Source organism: Python bivittatus, unplaced genomic scaffold (assembly GCF_059951505.1).
Source record: "Python bivittatus isolate LINGU-HERP-01145 unplaced genomic scaffold, Pbiv_v1 ctg000410_np1212, whole genome shotgun sequence".
NCBI lineage: Eukaryota > Metazoa > Chordata > Lepidosauria > Squamata > Pythonidae > Python > Python bivittatus.
Genome location: NW_028277067.1, coordinates 5614885 through 5630707, shown reverse-complemented (window position 1 = coordinate 5630707; position 15823 = coordinate 5614885). Strand labels below are relative to the sequence as shown.

At 38.4% G+C, this 15823-nt stretch overlaps 1 protein-coding gene across 2 annotated transcripts in view; it reads left to right on the top strand.

The window, feature by feature from the left end:
• The window catches only part of MED24 (mediator complex subunit 24), a 70184-nt gene that overhangs the window by 15832 nt on the left and 38529 nt on the right, over positions 1-15823 (top strand). For both annotated transcript variants that reach the window (XM_007420678.3, XM_007420679.3), the window contains exons 3-11: positions 566-648; positions 1726-1764; positions 3382-3455; positions 6247-6470; positions 7231-7342; positions 7449-7599; positions 8845-8958; positions 11849-11896; positions 12846-12928. In XM_007420678.3, coding sequence (XP_007420740.1) covers positions 566-648; positions 1726-1764; positions 3382-3455; positions 6247-6470; positions 7231-7342; positions 7449-7599; positions 8845-8958; positions 11849-11896; positions 12846-12928 — 928 coding nt within the window. The remainder of the gene's footprint in view (positions 1-565; positions 649-1725; positions 1765-3381; positions 3456-6246; positions 6471-7230; positions 7343-7448; positions 7600-8844; positions 8959-11848; positions 11897-12845; positions 12929-15823) is intronic.

The following is a 15823-nucleotide window of genomic DNA, read 5'->3' as shown; positions in this document are numbered from 1 at the left end:
TTTAAAGATTTCCCCATAAATGAATATGCTATCCCCAAAAGATATCAAATGATCACATGACTATATCATATGGGTCAGTATCTGGTTCTTTCTTCTTACCAAATCCTGTGTGCTGGTAAGCTGTCATGGGGAAATACGTGCCAGCAGCATTGTTTTGAGGTACACTTTGTGTCAGTCCTTCAGCATCTTCCTGTCTCATTCCTAGGAAACATCAGAGCATAGAGGTGATGCCTGACAAAGATTCTGCTCCATCAGAGGCTGCAGAACTTACATATGGCCACGTCCTTTGACTGTAGCATATGTAGCACATGAGAAGAAGATGGTGGCAGCAGTGTCCATTTCCTACCCAGAAGTCCTTGTTGAACAAAGAATAATTTCTTTTCCACCCTTGAATTCTGTTTCTGTTATCCTGCAAAATACTGCAAGATTATACGAGTTTGGTGATTCCTGAAAGTGATCCAAATTTCATGAGAGATTTTAGTAGACGAAACTATGGTCATTGTTATTCTTTATGAAAATTATTGTACTTTTCTGGCATGTGTTTCTTTTCTTTTTTAAATTATAGAAGCACTTCTTGAACAAGCCATGATTGGCCCATCGCCAAACCCATTACTCCTGTCCTACCTGAAATATGCCATCAGTTCTCAGGTAATAATCCCATAATAAATCCTTTCATTTTCAGAGGGTGTAAATTAATGGATTAAATATTACTTTTAGCTATAGGACTGAAGTGTCTTTGAAAAAGAAAAAATCTGAGCTAATCCACTTTTAAGTAGGTCATGGCACAATTTTCCTGCTGTTTTCTGTTTTAAAGCAGTTGGGCAATTTTCTTGTTCTTTCTTAATTTGTATAAATTATTCTCACTTTGCTAAATTGTAAGAAGGGTATGTGCGGGGCATTGAAACTCCGCCCCTGATTTTATTCACATGTCTACTTCACTGATTTCACTTTAAAAAAGCAACTCTTAAGCGTTATTGAGAGTCACTTTTTTTAAAGTGAAATCAGTGAATCTCAGTAAGTTGCTTTCATGGTGATCTGCAGAATTGTAGCAGATATTTGGCATTATTGTGAGGAGAGGGTTCAGATGTTTGGATGAATTAAACATGAATGTTTAATTCATGCTTCTGTAGCTAAAAAATAAAAAAAAATCTTCTATAGCCAAAAAAATAAAAAGAGTTGTGAAAGCCTTAAAATAGAAATTGGTTAGTCTTAAAGGTGCTATCAGACTCTTCCTGATTTTGGGCTAAAATGGCTCCTTTCCTACAATGCAAGCATCTGTGATTCTGAAAGAGAATGTTAGATAGCTTGTACAGATTTTGTGACAGTGATGGTGATGATGTGTTTTCCTGCTGCATGTTCCCAAAATGAAACAGGTGAGTGTTTTTTCATTGCTATGAATTGCCCCATTGCTGTGAGATTTTTCGCAAATTTGCCGCAAGAGAAGCTTTTTGGTTTAATTTTGAACTCTCCTTTTTTCTTGTGCTGCTCACTATAATGTTGATGTGAAACAATACATCATTGTCTAAAAATGTCTGTTTATATTTGTGCCAGACCAGTGCTTCAGCAAAGCTGTATTGCTGTTAAGTGACCTTGCTGCCCCTCACCCACTTTCCACAGCAGTTGAAATGGCAGACTTTGTTTATGGGTTTGTTTGTTTGTTTGTTTAAATGTTAGCTCTAGCCTGTAACCATCTCCCCCTTTCTCTCTCTCTCGTCTTGTTTACAGATGGTGTCATATTCTACTGTTCTGATGGCCATCAGCAAGGTAGTATTCAAACATTTCTCTATCCTCCTCCTCTGAATTTTGTCATTCTGTTCTTTCCTGGTATGGACCATATAGAGGGCACCAGTGTATATTCAGAGCCACCAGAAACCTGTTCAAATATGACATCAGGTGTACAGCTTAGCAGGTTTTGTGAACCAGGGAGAAGTGTTAGTTTCCCTTAGAGCCTTACAGCAAATTCTAGTCCTTGTGGCTGAGTGCAACATTTTACCATTGCTTCTATTGTTCATATCTGAAGATACAGTACCATGAATACTGGGCCTCTATGTATACCTTGGCAAGTTTTGCAAAACAAGAAAAGGAGGACAGTTTAAAGGGATAAAGTCTTATTCACTTAGCAGCATTACCTAGTTGTCATCTACTTGCTTGTATAGACTTGTCTTCCACAAACTTTCTTCTTCCTCAGTCATTCAACGAAGAAACTAATATATGTAATTCACAAAAAAAGCGTAAAAAATATGAGGTGCAGATATAATCCATTAGCCTAACTGGTTTTCATTTCAGAGTCTTGGGACCTTTTCAGAACTGGGTATGTGAAATTATAGACCCCCAGAGATTTTATATGTGTAGGCCTGTAGGTCTGAAGTCAGCCCTCAAATGCCACAATCATTGTAGTTTTTCCCTCCCCTTTCTGAGATGTATTTATACAATGTATAGGCCACCCAACTCCCAATGATTTTGGGCAGTTTACAATCCCTTACTTGCCACTTCCCAGCACTGTATTAAACTTGGAATTTTAAGACTTGAAGCATCTATATCTTTGCTATGCTCCAATCCTGTGTTTTAAGGCTGAATTCATACACTCTGGCAAGCCTAATATAGCTTATGCAGTTTGGCTTAGCAGTATTGTGTAGACTCAGCCATTGTAGTTTTCAAATCACAGTATATGGCTTAGCATGTGGTGTGAATCCAGTTAATTGTGACTTAGTAAAGCACAGTTAGATTAAGCACATAGTGATATAACAAAACAAGGGAACTTATCCTAAATGTAACTGTTTAGCGGTTAGCAGTCAAAATCAAAATACGAAGAATATGTTTCTTCCAGCATTTATTTTTAGAATTTCTAAAAATTTCTAATAGAACCTAATTCAAAACATGTTCCATAGAAGGCTGGATGCAAGACTTGTCTAAAATGGACTGGTCTTCTCCTCCCCTCTTGCCTGGTTCCCCTCCATTTTGCAGGAAGATTCAAAATCAGATGTGGCCGAAGTTTTTAGAGTGCCATTATAAAATCTAATCCAGGTAGAGTGAATAAAAAATATAAAAGGTAAAGATTCAATAGGTGGTGATAGTCTTCCAGTTTCAGACTGGACTGCATTTCCATTTCAAGAATGGAATACTTGGTGATACCTTGATAAAGCGGAAAACATTGTACCTCCATTGGAGACTTAACTGTAAGATATACAGTATGAGAACATTTTAATGAAACATGGGAGCATAATTGTCTATTTATAATATTTGGTAAGGCACTGATCTCTTGAAATAAATTGCTTTAGAAAAAAATTGGTAGGAAACATTAACTTGCAAGACTCAAGTCCATGTTCTTAATTTTTGTATTATTTAAGACCAGTTATTTTGTTTTTGTGGTCCCTATTTTAGTTTGATGACTTCTCCCGAGATCTCTGTGTCCAGTCATTACTAGAAATTATGGATATGTTCTGTGACCGTCTCAGGTAGGGAATGAGCTGTATCTTTAGGTGCGTATGTTGTGAATGTAATTCTGAATAGACAGGAGACTGGCTTTGTCAGGCAGTGGCTCACCAAACATCTGCTGGTTGCTAGGATCATTCTTTTGACTGTGATGTTACAATCAGAAAATGTATTTATGTATGAATGTTTGGAATGAGTTCAGTTTCCACCCCTCTCATTTTGGTGTTATCACTTTGGTCTTCTCTATTCAGTGTGTACTCTTGACAAAACTCCCTGTCACAGAAGCAAATTCCTTTTTTTAATCTTTGAAGCCAAGTGATTCATAGAGGAAGAACCACTGTTAGCAAAAAGAACCAAAGTTCTTTTTTAAAAAATGGAGAAAAGGAGACCCACAAAGAAGCAGAAGATTAAAACATTGGAAAAACTGTAAAAACACAAATGGATCATACTAATATATCTGAGATAAACGAAATGATACATTTACAATCATGATAGATAAACTGCATATAAGTAGACAATGCAATTTCTGGTTTAGTTGGCATAATCTGAGTAAGAGATTTCTTATGTTTTGAAATAAGGCCACATAGATCAGGTTGCTTGACGCCTGTTAGTAATGCTTTAATTGTATGCACTCATATATTCTTGTAACTTTTCAAAAATTCATTGATAGACCATAGAAATTCCAATACTAATAAATGGAATTCATAAGTCTGAAATTGGTCCACTCCTAACACATGCATCAACTAAACACAATATCTACTAACTCTTAAGACATAAGTAATCTGTGTTTTTATATTTATATTTATATTTAGCTGAGAGCATACAGTGAGGCCCACTTCACCCATAACTCGCCTCAAGCACATTCTTGATCAGTCCTGAAGATTGTGATAGCATACCTGAATTGGAGGAAGCTTCTTAGCTGGGCAGATCCAAGTCTTTAAGCAATAGGGAACCACTAACCTACCTGTGATAACTGGCTATTGTTTCAGACTTATTCAACAATTGCCTAAGCTGGTGGCTTTAGTGAGCTAGATAAAAAATATATAGGACACAAAAAAGAACAGGAAGAACAAAAAATACTTTGCTGTGCTGTTTGTGTGAGGAGAAGCATCTGGATTTTAAAAAGCCAGGCAATTAGCAATTGAACAAATATATGTAGTGTAGAGTGATAGCTATTGGAAACTTTATCTTCATAATCTTTAGGATTTGAAAAGTGCTTATTTTTTTAAAAAATGACACAAAATAAACTGACTATAACACAGAATATCATGTACCCTGATTCCCTCCTACCTCCTTTTCAATGTTCCTGGGAGAATCACAATTGTTCGGTAAGATATTTTTTTTCTGGTTTTATCTTTGATTTCAAAGAATAAAACCCCTTAAGGATCTTACCTTTCTAAAATCAGATTAAATGTGTTATTAGAGCTAACAGGTGAGGGTGCTGGAGCGGATTGAAATGTGAGGAAACAAACTTTCTTTTCCTATAAGAAAATAGAAACAATGAATATTAAATTGCCACCAGAACACTGATAAACACCTGTTCCAGCCAGATACAAAGCCCACTACTTAATCCTCTCTCTGCTTAATTCAATGTTCTGCTTTTTAATTTGATCAGAACTCTTCAGCTCTGAAGTGCTTGTCCCATCAACAAGATTTTTCTCTCAATCCTCATCTGCTTTTTGGGCCCAGCCATGTTAATCATAGGGTTGAATAATTTCCCTTTTTAATTTGTTTAAACAAAGACATGAACTGTAATGGAAGTGACAGCCTGCACTATAGTGCCACGGTGTGCAAGACATTCAGTTTCACAACTTTGATACCCCTGGTTGATAATATAAATCCCCCAATATTTTACTCTTTCCTGGGGATGCTGTGAAATCCCCAAAAGAAAAGAGTGGACAGGAGTTTGGTTAGAAGAATCAAAGTAGTAATGCTTTGCATTATATAATATTTTGGGATATTCAGATTACTCCTATGTTGTAGTAATCCTATGCCAACATTGCAGATGGAAGGCTGAGACTAACCACCATGCAAGTTCACCAGGGAAGTCAGATTTGAAATGGGTGTTTTCTGATTGGCAAGTTATTCTCATAGTGGGATACTCACAAGTCTTCTGTTGTTCAAGCCACCATGTTGAACACAATTTTGCTGCTTGTACTCTCTCTTGCACCATTTTGCTCTACTGCTTTCACGGCTGAGTTCATCACTTCCATAAAGGCAGTTGACCTCCTGTTAAACTACAGCTGAGTATCAAATAACTCTCTGCTGTTTACCATGGACATCTATGACTTTCTTTCCATTTAACTGCCTTCTGTACTGTACAGAAGCCATGTTATCAGACACATTTGATAGGACTCAGTAGCCAGAAGACCTTGCAGCAGCATGGCTTTTTAAGAATGGGCAGTGGCTATTGAACTGGGAAGTCAGTAATAGATAGGCAAGTGGAAAGGAGGTCACAGAGATCATTGGGGCTTTCAGAAATAGGGCCATCCTATCTTTTCTCCTTCATAGGTGAGATTTATCTGGCTACCATGACAATTGAGTGATGATGAAAACCGGAGCTTTCTTTCACATTCCTCTTCCTATTATCACATATCTTTTGTCTTTCTCTGCATAATAGCCCATATTCAAGTAGGGGAAGCCTTTGTCTGATATATTTTTGTCAGATTTCTCCTCCACCACCTCCAAAGAAGCCAGGATTACATTTATGTTTCTGAAGATCATGGAGATTCTGCAGTAAGTGTCTGCGTGCCAAGGAAGACAGTCTTGTTGCTAGAGATGATTTGTTTTGTCCCTTCCTTACTCTGCTTGCAGCTGCCATGGTAAGGCAGAAGAATGCATTGGCCTCTGTCGTGCCCTGATGAGTGTTCTCATTTGGATGCTGCGGTGTGCTGCCTTCTATACAGAAAAGCTGAAAGAACTGCTGGAGCAGGGGGCTGCAGAGAACCAGCTCAAAATGTGCTTGGAGCGTCTGGTGAAAATCCTGGGGAGCACCAAAAATCGGGCCCTGATTCATATCGCCAAGCTGGAAGAGACATGTATGTGGCCAGTGTTCATATGGGAAAGATTTTTTGGGGCGGGGGGGTATTATGAAAAGAACTACACAGTGCAGATTTTAATACAAATGTTTAGTCCCTAGGCTTCAAACTCACGTGTGCCTTGAATTTGTTGGGGCTCTTTATAAGGCTCGAAGCAGCACAGCAACTTTCTTAGTGATGCTGATTTTTTCTTGTTTGTGTATCCACAAAACTTCCAGTGCCCTTCCCTGAAACTTCAGGGAAGCAACAGCCCACTTAAGTTAGGTTCACGTGCTTGGTTAGATTAAGATGAGGTTAGGACTTTGGATCACAGCCGCAGATCAGTAGACTGAACTGATATAAAGCAGATCCTTATGTACCTCTTAAGTCCAGCAAAACTACATGTGCCTGCAAATAGGTGAGGCTGTTAGTACAACCAGGAAGACTGGAAGTCTCATCCTTGGTTCTGATCCTGTCCATCACTATTGGATGGACACTATCAGACACTATGGGTCTGAGCAATAAATACATTTAATAAGATTCATGTTGCATACTACTGGGCCTTTTTTTCCACCCAGGTTACAGTCTACCAAATTTCAAGTCATTTTCTAAATGCTTGTGTGTGAGTCAGTGAGAGAGTGAGTGTGTACGTATAAAAAAGAATGGTCTGGAAGGAAAATAAATGAGTTACATTTTGGATTGTTGCTTATCTGTTTTAGTTAAATTGTTGAATTGGGCAAAATATCTGATTGAAATGTAGCCTTTATGGTGTTTTGCGTAGCTTCCTGGAGTGCAATTGAACAGTCCCTTGTCAAACTGGGAGAGAGTTTGGGACATATTAACAACAATCAGTTGCGGAGTCAAGTGGAAGAATGCATTAATCTTGTCAAAAGGTGAGCGAGCAACAGCTACAGGATAAGGAATAAGCGGTTTTCCCCTCCATATGCAAGTGAAGCTAGACAAATCTCTCATTTCTTTGTGTCACAATTCTCTACACAGTATCCCTACCATGCTCTCAGTTCAGTCAGAACAGCTAAACAAAACGGGCTTCCCCACCATACATGCTGTGGTGCTACTAGAGGGAACCATGAATCTGACTGGAGAACCACAGCCTTTAGTCGAACAACTGATGATCGTGAAAAGGATGCAGGTATGGATGGATCATAGAGGAATTCTCAGTGTCACTGTACTTGTCTTTCTGTTTGGCTTTCTTTAGATAAAGTGTGGTAGAGTACTTCCATTTTCAACTATCAGTGAAAGGTTCTCTCTGATAAAGAAAAGCATCTATTGTCTAGCATGTTGGGCAGGATTGGCTAGAATCTTTTTCTCTGACAAAAAAGACGAGGTTCATACAACATGCATAACCTTAGTATGGTTTGGTTGATTGATATAGGATATATAATGTGTTGAACCCAACCAAATGGCTTAGCGTTATGTGTGAGCCTATTGTTTTGTTTTGTTCAACAATATACAGTGGTTAAAACTGTGAATTGCCTGATATATGACCTGGCCATAGTCTTCTATATGCAGAACATATGTATGTGGTGGAGTGTTGAAGTAGGTCATTTCCCCCATATTCGTTCTGCGTTGGTACAGCCCAAGATTAGTTCACCATGTAATAACTATCTAGAGTAGAGTGAACCACCTTTTTGGACTGGGGCTGCAGTGACCCACAAGGAACTGTTCAGGGAATTTCACAGTGGGTAGGCTGGTGAGTGAGGCCATGACACAATCATGTATCTCTTTACATGCTCCATATCTGGTATCTCAGACACACATTCTCTTTTCAAGAAATGGAGAGACATTAGATTCTCTACTTTGGTCCTCATTTTCTGAGGCTACCTTCCTTCCAGCAACTAAGGGGTCCTGGTATGAAGCATTTGGGCTACTATGTACTCTTGATTCTCTTGGGGTTCCCGGCTCAATCTCTGGCCATATCACCATTTCAGCTATTTTCTAAGTGGTAAATCTTTCCCCCTATCTTTTTGGCAAGCATAGCATTGATGACATTCTCCTAAAATTTCAAACATGTCCATCAATCTCCAAAGGTTGGAGACCTGAGGGAAGGAACGTTTTCCCTTTTCATTTGCCATGGTGTGAAAGATGCTTAATTGGCTTGGTGAAAAAAGAAAGATACTGCTCTTTTCAGAAACTCTGTTTCATATCATTGGCTACCAAGTTATTTCTGAGTTCTTGGCAGCAGGAAGCATTTTGAGAGAGCAGGAATCTGTACTATCTGTGTGAGGTTGGGTGAAATGGAATTTCTAGAAAAGCTTTGGATAGGCTATACATTTGCATATTTAGCTTATGGTGAAGGCTAGGTCTTTTTATGTTATAAGTGTCTTCCTTCTGATCAGACCTGCAGTTTGCTGTTATTTTCTCTGCTCTCGGCTAGCATATCCCATCCCCGCTCTTCATTCTGGAAATCTGGAAAGCCTGCTTTGTGGGGCTGATTGAATCTCCTGAAGGGACAGAGGAGTTGAAATGGACAGCCTTCACTTTCCTCAAGGTAAGGCTCTCTTAGGCTTGATTGTCAGGGAGAGAGAGCTGGGCTTAGCCCTTCAGTAGTATTCTGACTGGGAGGCTGGGTGTGTTCATGGTGAACATTTGGCTTCCAAAAAAGGTGAGAGAAGACAATAGCTGAACAGCAGACTCTTTGCATGCAAGAAGTCCCTGGTTCAGTTCCTGACATTTCCACATACAGAACTACAAAAGACTTACGTATGAAACCTTGAACTTAATGCAGTAGAACCAAACTAGATGGACCAATAGTCTGACTTGGTATAAAGCAGTTTCTTTCTCTCCTAATAGAATTGTTTTAGCCGCTTGTCTCTGTTGGTTCCAACAGTATGACTTAGGTGAGAGGAAGGAATTTAATATGAACTCTTTTCAACTCTTTAAAACAATTCTCTCTATTAGGAGAGAAAGAAACTGCTTTATACCAAGTCAGACTATTGGTCCATCTAGTTTGGTTCTACTGCATTAAGTTCAAGGTTTCAGACATAAGTCATTTATAGTTCTGTATGTGGAAATGTCAGGAACTGAACCAGGGACTTTTCTGTTACTCCTTTGCAAGTATGGTTTTGCAGCTGTTGGCTTTTTCTCAATCTTCTGCCAGCTTTCTCTGACATTGCACAAACCTGGTTAAATATCTAGTTAATCTTTCTTGCATTTTAACCCATTCATGCTTGTTTAGCTATGATTCTGGAGAGAGAGAGAGAGAGAGAGATTTCCGTTGGTTAATTACTTTTGTGGGGTTTTTCTTCATTGTAGCGGGGGGGGGAAACTGAAAAATTATGGCTGTGTCAGAAGTACATTCAGATGGCTCTTTAGCTTTCTATATGAACTAGGGCTGCTTTTGTAAGGTTGTTTTTGCTTTTTCTGCAATTGCACAAAGTTACTTTAAGAAGAATGGGAATGAAGATGGAGAATGTCTCAAGAACCTGACCATTCAATGCTAGCTTCTAAACCAGGAAGATCCTTACTTTGATATCATCTGACCCTCAATGGGAATTTTAAAATCCAGTAGAAGTAGCCTGTTCAGACTTCTGACAAGAGAAATCTTTTTTTCTTCCCTGTGAGGAATAGTATGTTGGACCAGAAAGGTGGGAGAAAAAAGGGGATGAGATAAAGAGAGAGAAAACATGGAATGACCTTACTCATTTTGGCTGTGGCCCTGTTCATTGATGGCATGAATTCCCCAAAAGATTCGCTCTTGCTAGAAAAACACACACACACTCCTAGTTCAAAAATTTTATTAGAGACTGCCTATAAGCTAGAAATCATTTGCCTCAGTAGGGCTTAGCCAAGTGAGCTGCCTCTGTGTGTGTTCAGACAGGGAAGGGATGCATTATCAAGCCTTGCAATAAGCAGCTAGTAGGAAGTCTCTGCGCTGGCAATCTTTGATATGGCCCACTAAGAGTCTGGCTTTCTGCCTTTGCTTAGTTCTGCTGAGCAGAATCTTCTGCTTGCTGCACTTTGGTATCTCATTCCTGCAACTGCCCTTGGCAACTCCAGGTCAGACTGTGCTGAGGACCTTGATCAGGTACAGCTGCTCCTGGGGGCAGTATACCAAAGATTAGAAATTTCCTTTTAAAATAGAAGGACCTACCTGATTTGTGTGAAAAGCCTTTCTTTACACACTGTGGCATAAATTGTGGCATAAGTACCACGGCCAGGTTAATTCTTGACTTTGTGAGTGGCTTTGATTCTACATAAATCGAAGATCTATTCTTTCTGTGTGTCTGATGACATTCATTGCTATACTAGTAACCTGAAGCCCAAGTTGTTTTTTGTTCTTCCTTCTGGGCTGTTGTCTTTTGGTAGAGCGTGGAGGAGCCTGCATTTAGCTGCATAATATTTTTTGTAATATAAACATAAGCCAGATGGCTGTGTCTGTCTTCTCCCTGGCTTTCTTGGTAAACACACCATGACGCTACTAGATTCCCCAAAAGACACTCAACAAATTGCAACTTAACATTCCCTGCTTGTTCAATAAATCACTACTGCAGCTCAAGGACATCACGTAACCAATTGTCCATGCAGAGATGAATACATTAAGAAGCATGAAAGAGACAAACAGATATACACAGGCACAGCCTGTGAACAAATTGGAATATTCTGGAATAAAGTAAAGTAAAAGAGAACGGTTAACTTCTGAAACTTAACATTGCATGGAAATCAGATTAAAGACATCAGAGCTTTCCTTTATTTTTTGTACCTTTTCCACAATGGTTGTGTCATTGTTGTGTCTTTAAAAATAAAACAAATGCTTATTGCCATTCAGCCAATGTCATAGCTAAACATAGATTTAAATTTGACCTTTCTATCTCCATCATATCAGAAAATCTTCAGATTTGTCCCAAAAATATAGACATTTACAACTGCATGGCATGTAATAGATGGATACAACAGCCATGCTCTTGTTGAACCTCTCCTGAGGTATTAACTGAGCTAGTTCAATGTCACAAAATGTTCACAAATATTGTAACTTTGCCCAGGCCTTTGGTGAGGTGACCGAAGCCCCCTTTAGATTGTCTGCATTGTTTTCTTTGTTCCCATCTGGTTTTGTCATTTTGCCATCTTTACTCTTTATTTGTTGTTGTTGTTGTTTTCTTGTTTTGAATGTTTTAACAATTTGTAAACTGCCCAGAATTGCTGGGAGTCAGACAGCATATGGAGGAGGAGGAGGAGGAGGAGGAATAAAGGCTAACAGAATCTTGAAAAATGATCCAGTGTTTATGGGGGGAATGGGAATAGGTTTGTATGGGAAAAACAATCTCAGATGGAATCTGAGGACATGAAGATCTTTGTATTCTTAGGAGGACAGAGGAGAAAAGGATAGGGGAAAAATACTAGGAGCAAAGATTGCTAAGAAGCTAATTTTGTTCTTTTTTTAGATTCCACAAGTCTTGGTGAAACTGAAAAAGTATCCTCAAGGAGAAAAGGTAAAAATATACCAGAGTTACATTTATGCATTGTTTTAAGGTGTTTCTGTTTTGTTTCCCATATTTGATTTTTAAATATGGGAAACAAAACAGCAACAAATCCATCATAACCTCCCAATTTGTAATGAAAATTGCTAAGGCTAGTGGTGACTTTAAGATCATGTAAAGTTCAGGAATGTCCATGTCAATGATTGCTAAGAATGAAGTCCCCATATTGAGGAGCGGTGTAGTTTTGATTGTTGGTTTGATTGTTAGTTCTTAGGGCAAAGAGGAAATTAACAGTGATTTTATGGCTGACTTGGAATTTGAATCTAGGTCTCCCCAATTTATTTTAGGAGGCTACATGGTGATCTTTTAAAAAAATTAAATGAGGATAGATCAAGCTCACCAACAGCTTTAAGTTTTAACCCGTTCTTAAGATTCTCCCTTTTAAAATTGGAAATCATAATTTGCTGCTACTTCTTGTTTTGCTGCTGCTGCTGCTGCTCCTCCTCCTCCTCCTTCTCCAAAACACACACACACACACACACTCAATCCGCCTAACTCCATACTTAAATTCCACTTAAAGCTGGAAATGACTAAAGAGCCTCTGTCCCAAAGCACCAATCATTTTTTTATCCAAGGTAATCACATAAAATGTAGATAACAATATACTACATACAAAGGTAGGGGAAAAGAAGTAATGCTTCCCTGCTTTGTAAAATTTCACTCTGTACACAGAAAGAAACAGAAAAACTGACCAGGTTATTAAATGGGGAATAATTATTTTTTAGCCCCATTAAATGTAAAAAATGTATATTCCAGTTACTGTGAATTATTCAGCAGTATATCTTATTGAGATGCACTGTCTCAGCTTACATTTATAAAGAATTGGGGGTAGTTACCAGTGCTCAGTTCCTAGATTCTTAAAGATCTAAGGGAGAAGATACTGTGCTGTGTGCTGTTGCAGGATTTCACAGAAGATGTGAATTGTGCCTTTGAGTTCCTACTGAAGCTGACACCACTCCTGGATAAAGCTGATCAACGGTGCAAGTAGGTTCCTTTTCATTGTAGCATCACAGATTGAAGAGGTAGAACTTTCTGCTTAGAATGAGAGCTTTTGTCTCCATGACCAGTCTCCAATGCTGCCAGGAACATGGCAAGACTGACTTGCAAAATAAAGGTTACATTTGGCCAAAAGCTCAACTGGTTTTAGTTTTTAAGAGCAAGCAAACTCCCATTAGTAACTGAGAGGAGAGGCAGCCAGACAGGAAAAAATGCACGATTAAGATGGGAATAGTATGTAGGCTTAGTAGACCAGAGGAGGGCTAATAGTGGGGAGAGCAGCCAATGTGATTGACAGATGGGATAAATCCAAAGAATTAGCCTGGGTACTATAGGTGGTATTGTTGTTACATGACAGGGTGCGAATAATTGAAAATCTGGGAAAGTTTCAGGTCAGACTCTGAAGTTGATTAACCACTGATGTATGCTTGCTTCACCAATGTGTATGCTGTTTATATTTATACAGGAAGAGAAGTATCCTACTATAAGTGAGTTGAATTGTTCCATTCCTCAAATTTTGGAGTCTAGCCAGCTTATGGAAGACATGATGTCTGTTAGGCCTTCTGCTTTGGAGTGGGCTGGTTTCTGCATTACATGCAATTGAGGGAGAAACAGAGAACACAACTGGAGTTCTCTAAAAGAAATGTAGGAGTAGCTGCTGAGCACTCCATTGGAAGAGATCACAAAGAGTACATGCTTTTTATCCTTTAACTGATATGTAGTTGGCAAGAGGTGGGGAGTTTGAACAAAAGTTTGTTTTTCTACATCAAATTAACATTTTATATTAAATTTTGTGCCTCTTCTATTAAAAAAGCTAATAGCAAAATGCCTAGTGAGAAATTAATTGTTGCTAGACTCTATTTTGTTTTTGCTACTGTAACTACTTTTCTGTTCAGATAGAAGTCAGATAAGAAGTCAGATTGAAATCATGCAAGTGTTTAGCAAATGTACATTCTGAATACATGAATTGTATGACTGACTTCTGTGAAAAAGGATGTTGTTCAGTGTTAGAAGCATCTGCTTTGTGTGTAAAAGATCCTAGGTTCATTTTCTCACATTGGGTAGGGCTGGAGATGTCCTCTGTCTGGAATTTTAGAATTGCTGCCAGTCAATGTAAAAAATTCTGTGCTAGATGGATCCTTGGTCTGAGTTGGTATAAGACAGGAACTTTCTGTGTTCTAAATTCTAGAATGCCAGTTCCTCCAAGTATTTAAGGCAATTAATCAGTCAATCAATCAATCAATCAATCAAAAGAGGGACTCCTAATTAGAGCACTCCAGAACACTGGAGCCACCCAGAGAAGGTTTTGATGCAGTCTAGATTTATGTCTCTTTAGGGCCTCTAACTGATTTTTGCTCATATAATGTCCTGTTTTCTTATGTTTACTTGCCAACAGCCACCTGCTGACTTTTGAAGCTGAATGGAACTATGAATGTTGGGGTCCCAGACCAAATCCTTCATAACGAGTAGTCAACATTGACAATTTTAAAATATAAGATGGCACTATTTGTTTTGAAAGGAGGATCTTTCAAGTCAAATCACTAATGTGTCCCACCACTACTTGATAGGAGAGGTATCACAGATTTTTGAAACTGGTGAAGGGCCAGGCAAAACAGAATAGACCTGTTAACAGTGAGTTGTGTGCAAGTTTGTTGTTGACATCACAACTAGAACTGTTTGTTCTGTAAGATAGATTAGAACCCAAACTCCCCAATGTGTCGAACAGTTAGTATTGCTCCTTCATAAAATAGAATTTCAAATCAGTTGGATCTAATTTTCTTGTACCAAGCTCTGAACGGTTTGTTCAGTCCTGAAGGTATAAGCATAGGCCCAGGAAGTTTTTTTCCCCTTATGCTCGATCCTTTACTCAGCACTGCATAATCTGTTCTAAATATTTGATGAGATGATTTTTATGTTTCTTGCCTTTTGTTAGATAAGCGGTCCTTTATTGTTTCTGAGATAGCTGGATTCTGTGTAGTATTTGTAAGTAGCTAATAAAGCCCACCAAAAGTATATTGCAGATTTGTTTATAACTTGGAAGTACGTTATATGTTCTATGCTCATCAGATATGTATTGAAATTTGTGGTTTGGGACCATAATAAAGTTACTTATTTACTGTATTTGATAAGATGGCTTCCAAGATGTTCTGAATGAAATGGGCAACTTCTGAACTATAGGATTCTCTGTTTTTGTGTTCTATGCAACATCCTAAAAATATTGACTTTCACTTTTTAAAATTTTATTTTAAGCAGGCGCCGGAATTAATGTTGCTAGTAGCTGTTGTGTGGCTTGATTGGTTTTGTTTTAGTGTCTTGTGTGAAACTAAGCATTTTGGTTTGTAAACAGTAGTTTAGGCCTGAGAATATTTTTGTGAGTCCAACTAATTTGCATTATGTAGCAAACTGTGATTAATCGGAAGGTCATAGAATTGTAAAGTTGGATCACAAGGTTCATCATCCCTCTGGAATATTCAGTAAAACTGATTAAAGCACCCATGACAAGTTGCCATGCAGCCTCTATTTAAAAAATTCAAGAAATGAAGAACCCACGGCATACATATGTTACATCTTTCATCATCAAGAAGTTTTCCCTTATATTTAAATGAAATTAGGTAGCTGCAATAAGTTGCAATAGTTTAGGGAAACATTTGTTTTATTTCATTTAAAACATTTGGGTAATATTTCGCATTTTAAAAATTCATGAACCATAGTTTATTATAAATGTATGAACCAGGTCAGTGACTGGGCAGGAGCTCAAAGATGTCCAAAAAGAATTCAGTTTGTTAAGAAACTGCTTTCTGACTCATTGGCTAAAGCAGAATACAGGTAGTTCTTGCTTAGTGACCACAGTTGGGACAGCAGTTCCATTGCTAAGTGCTGCGG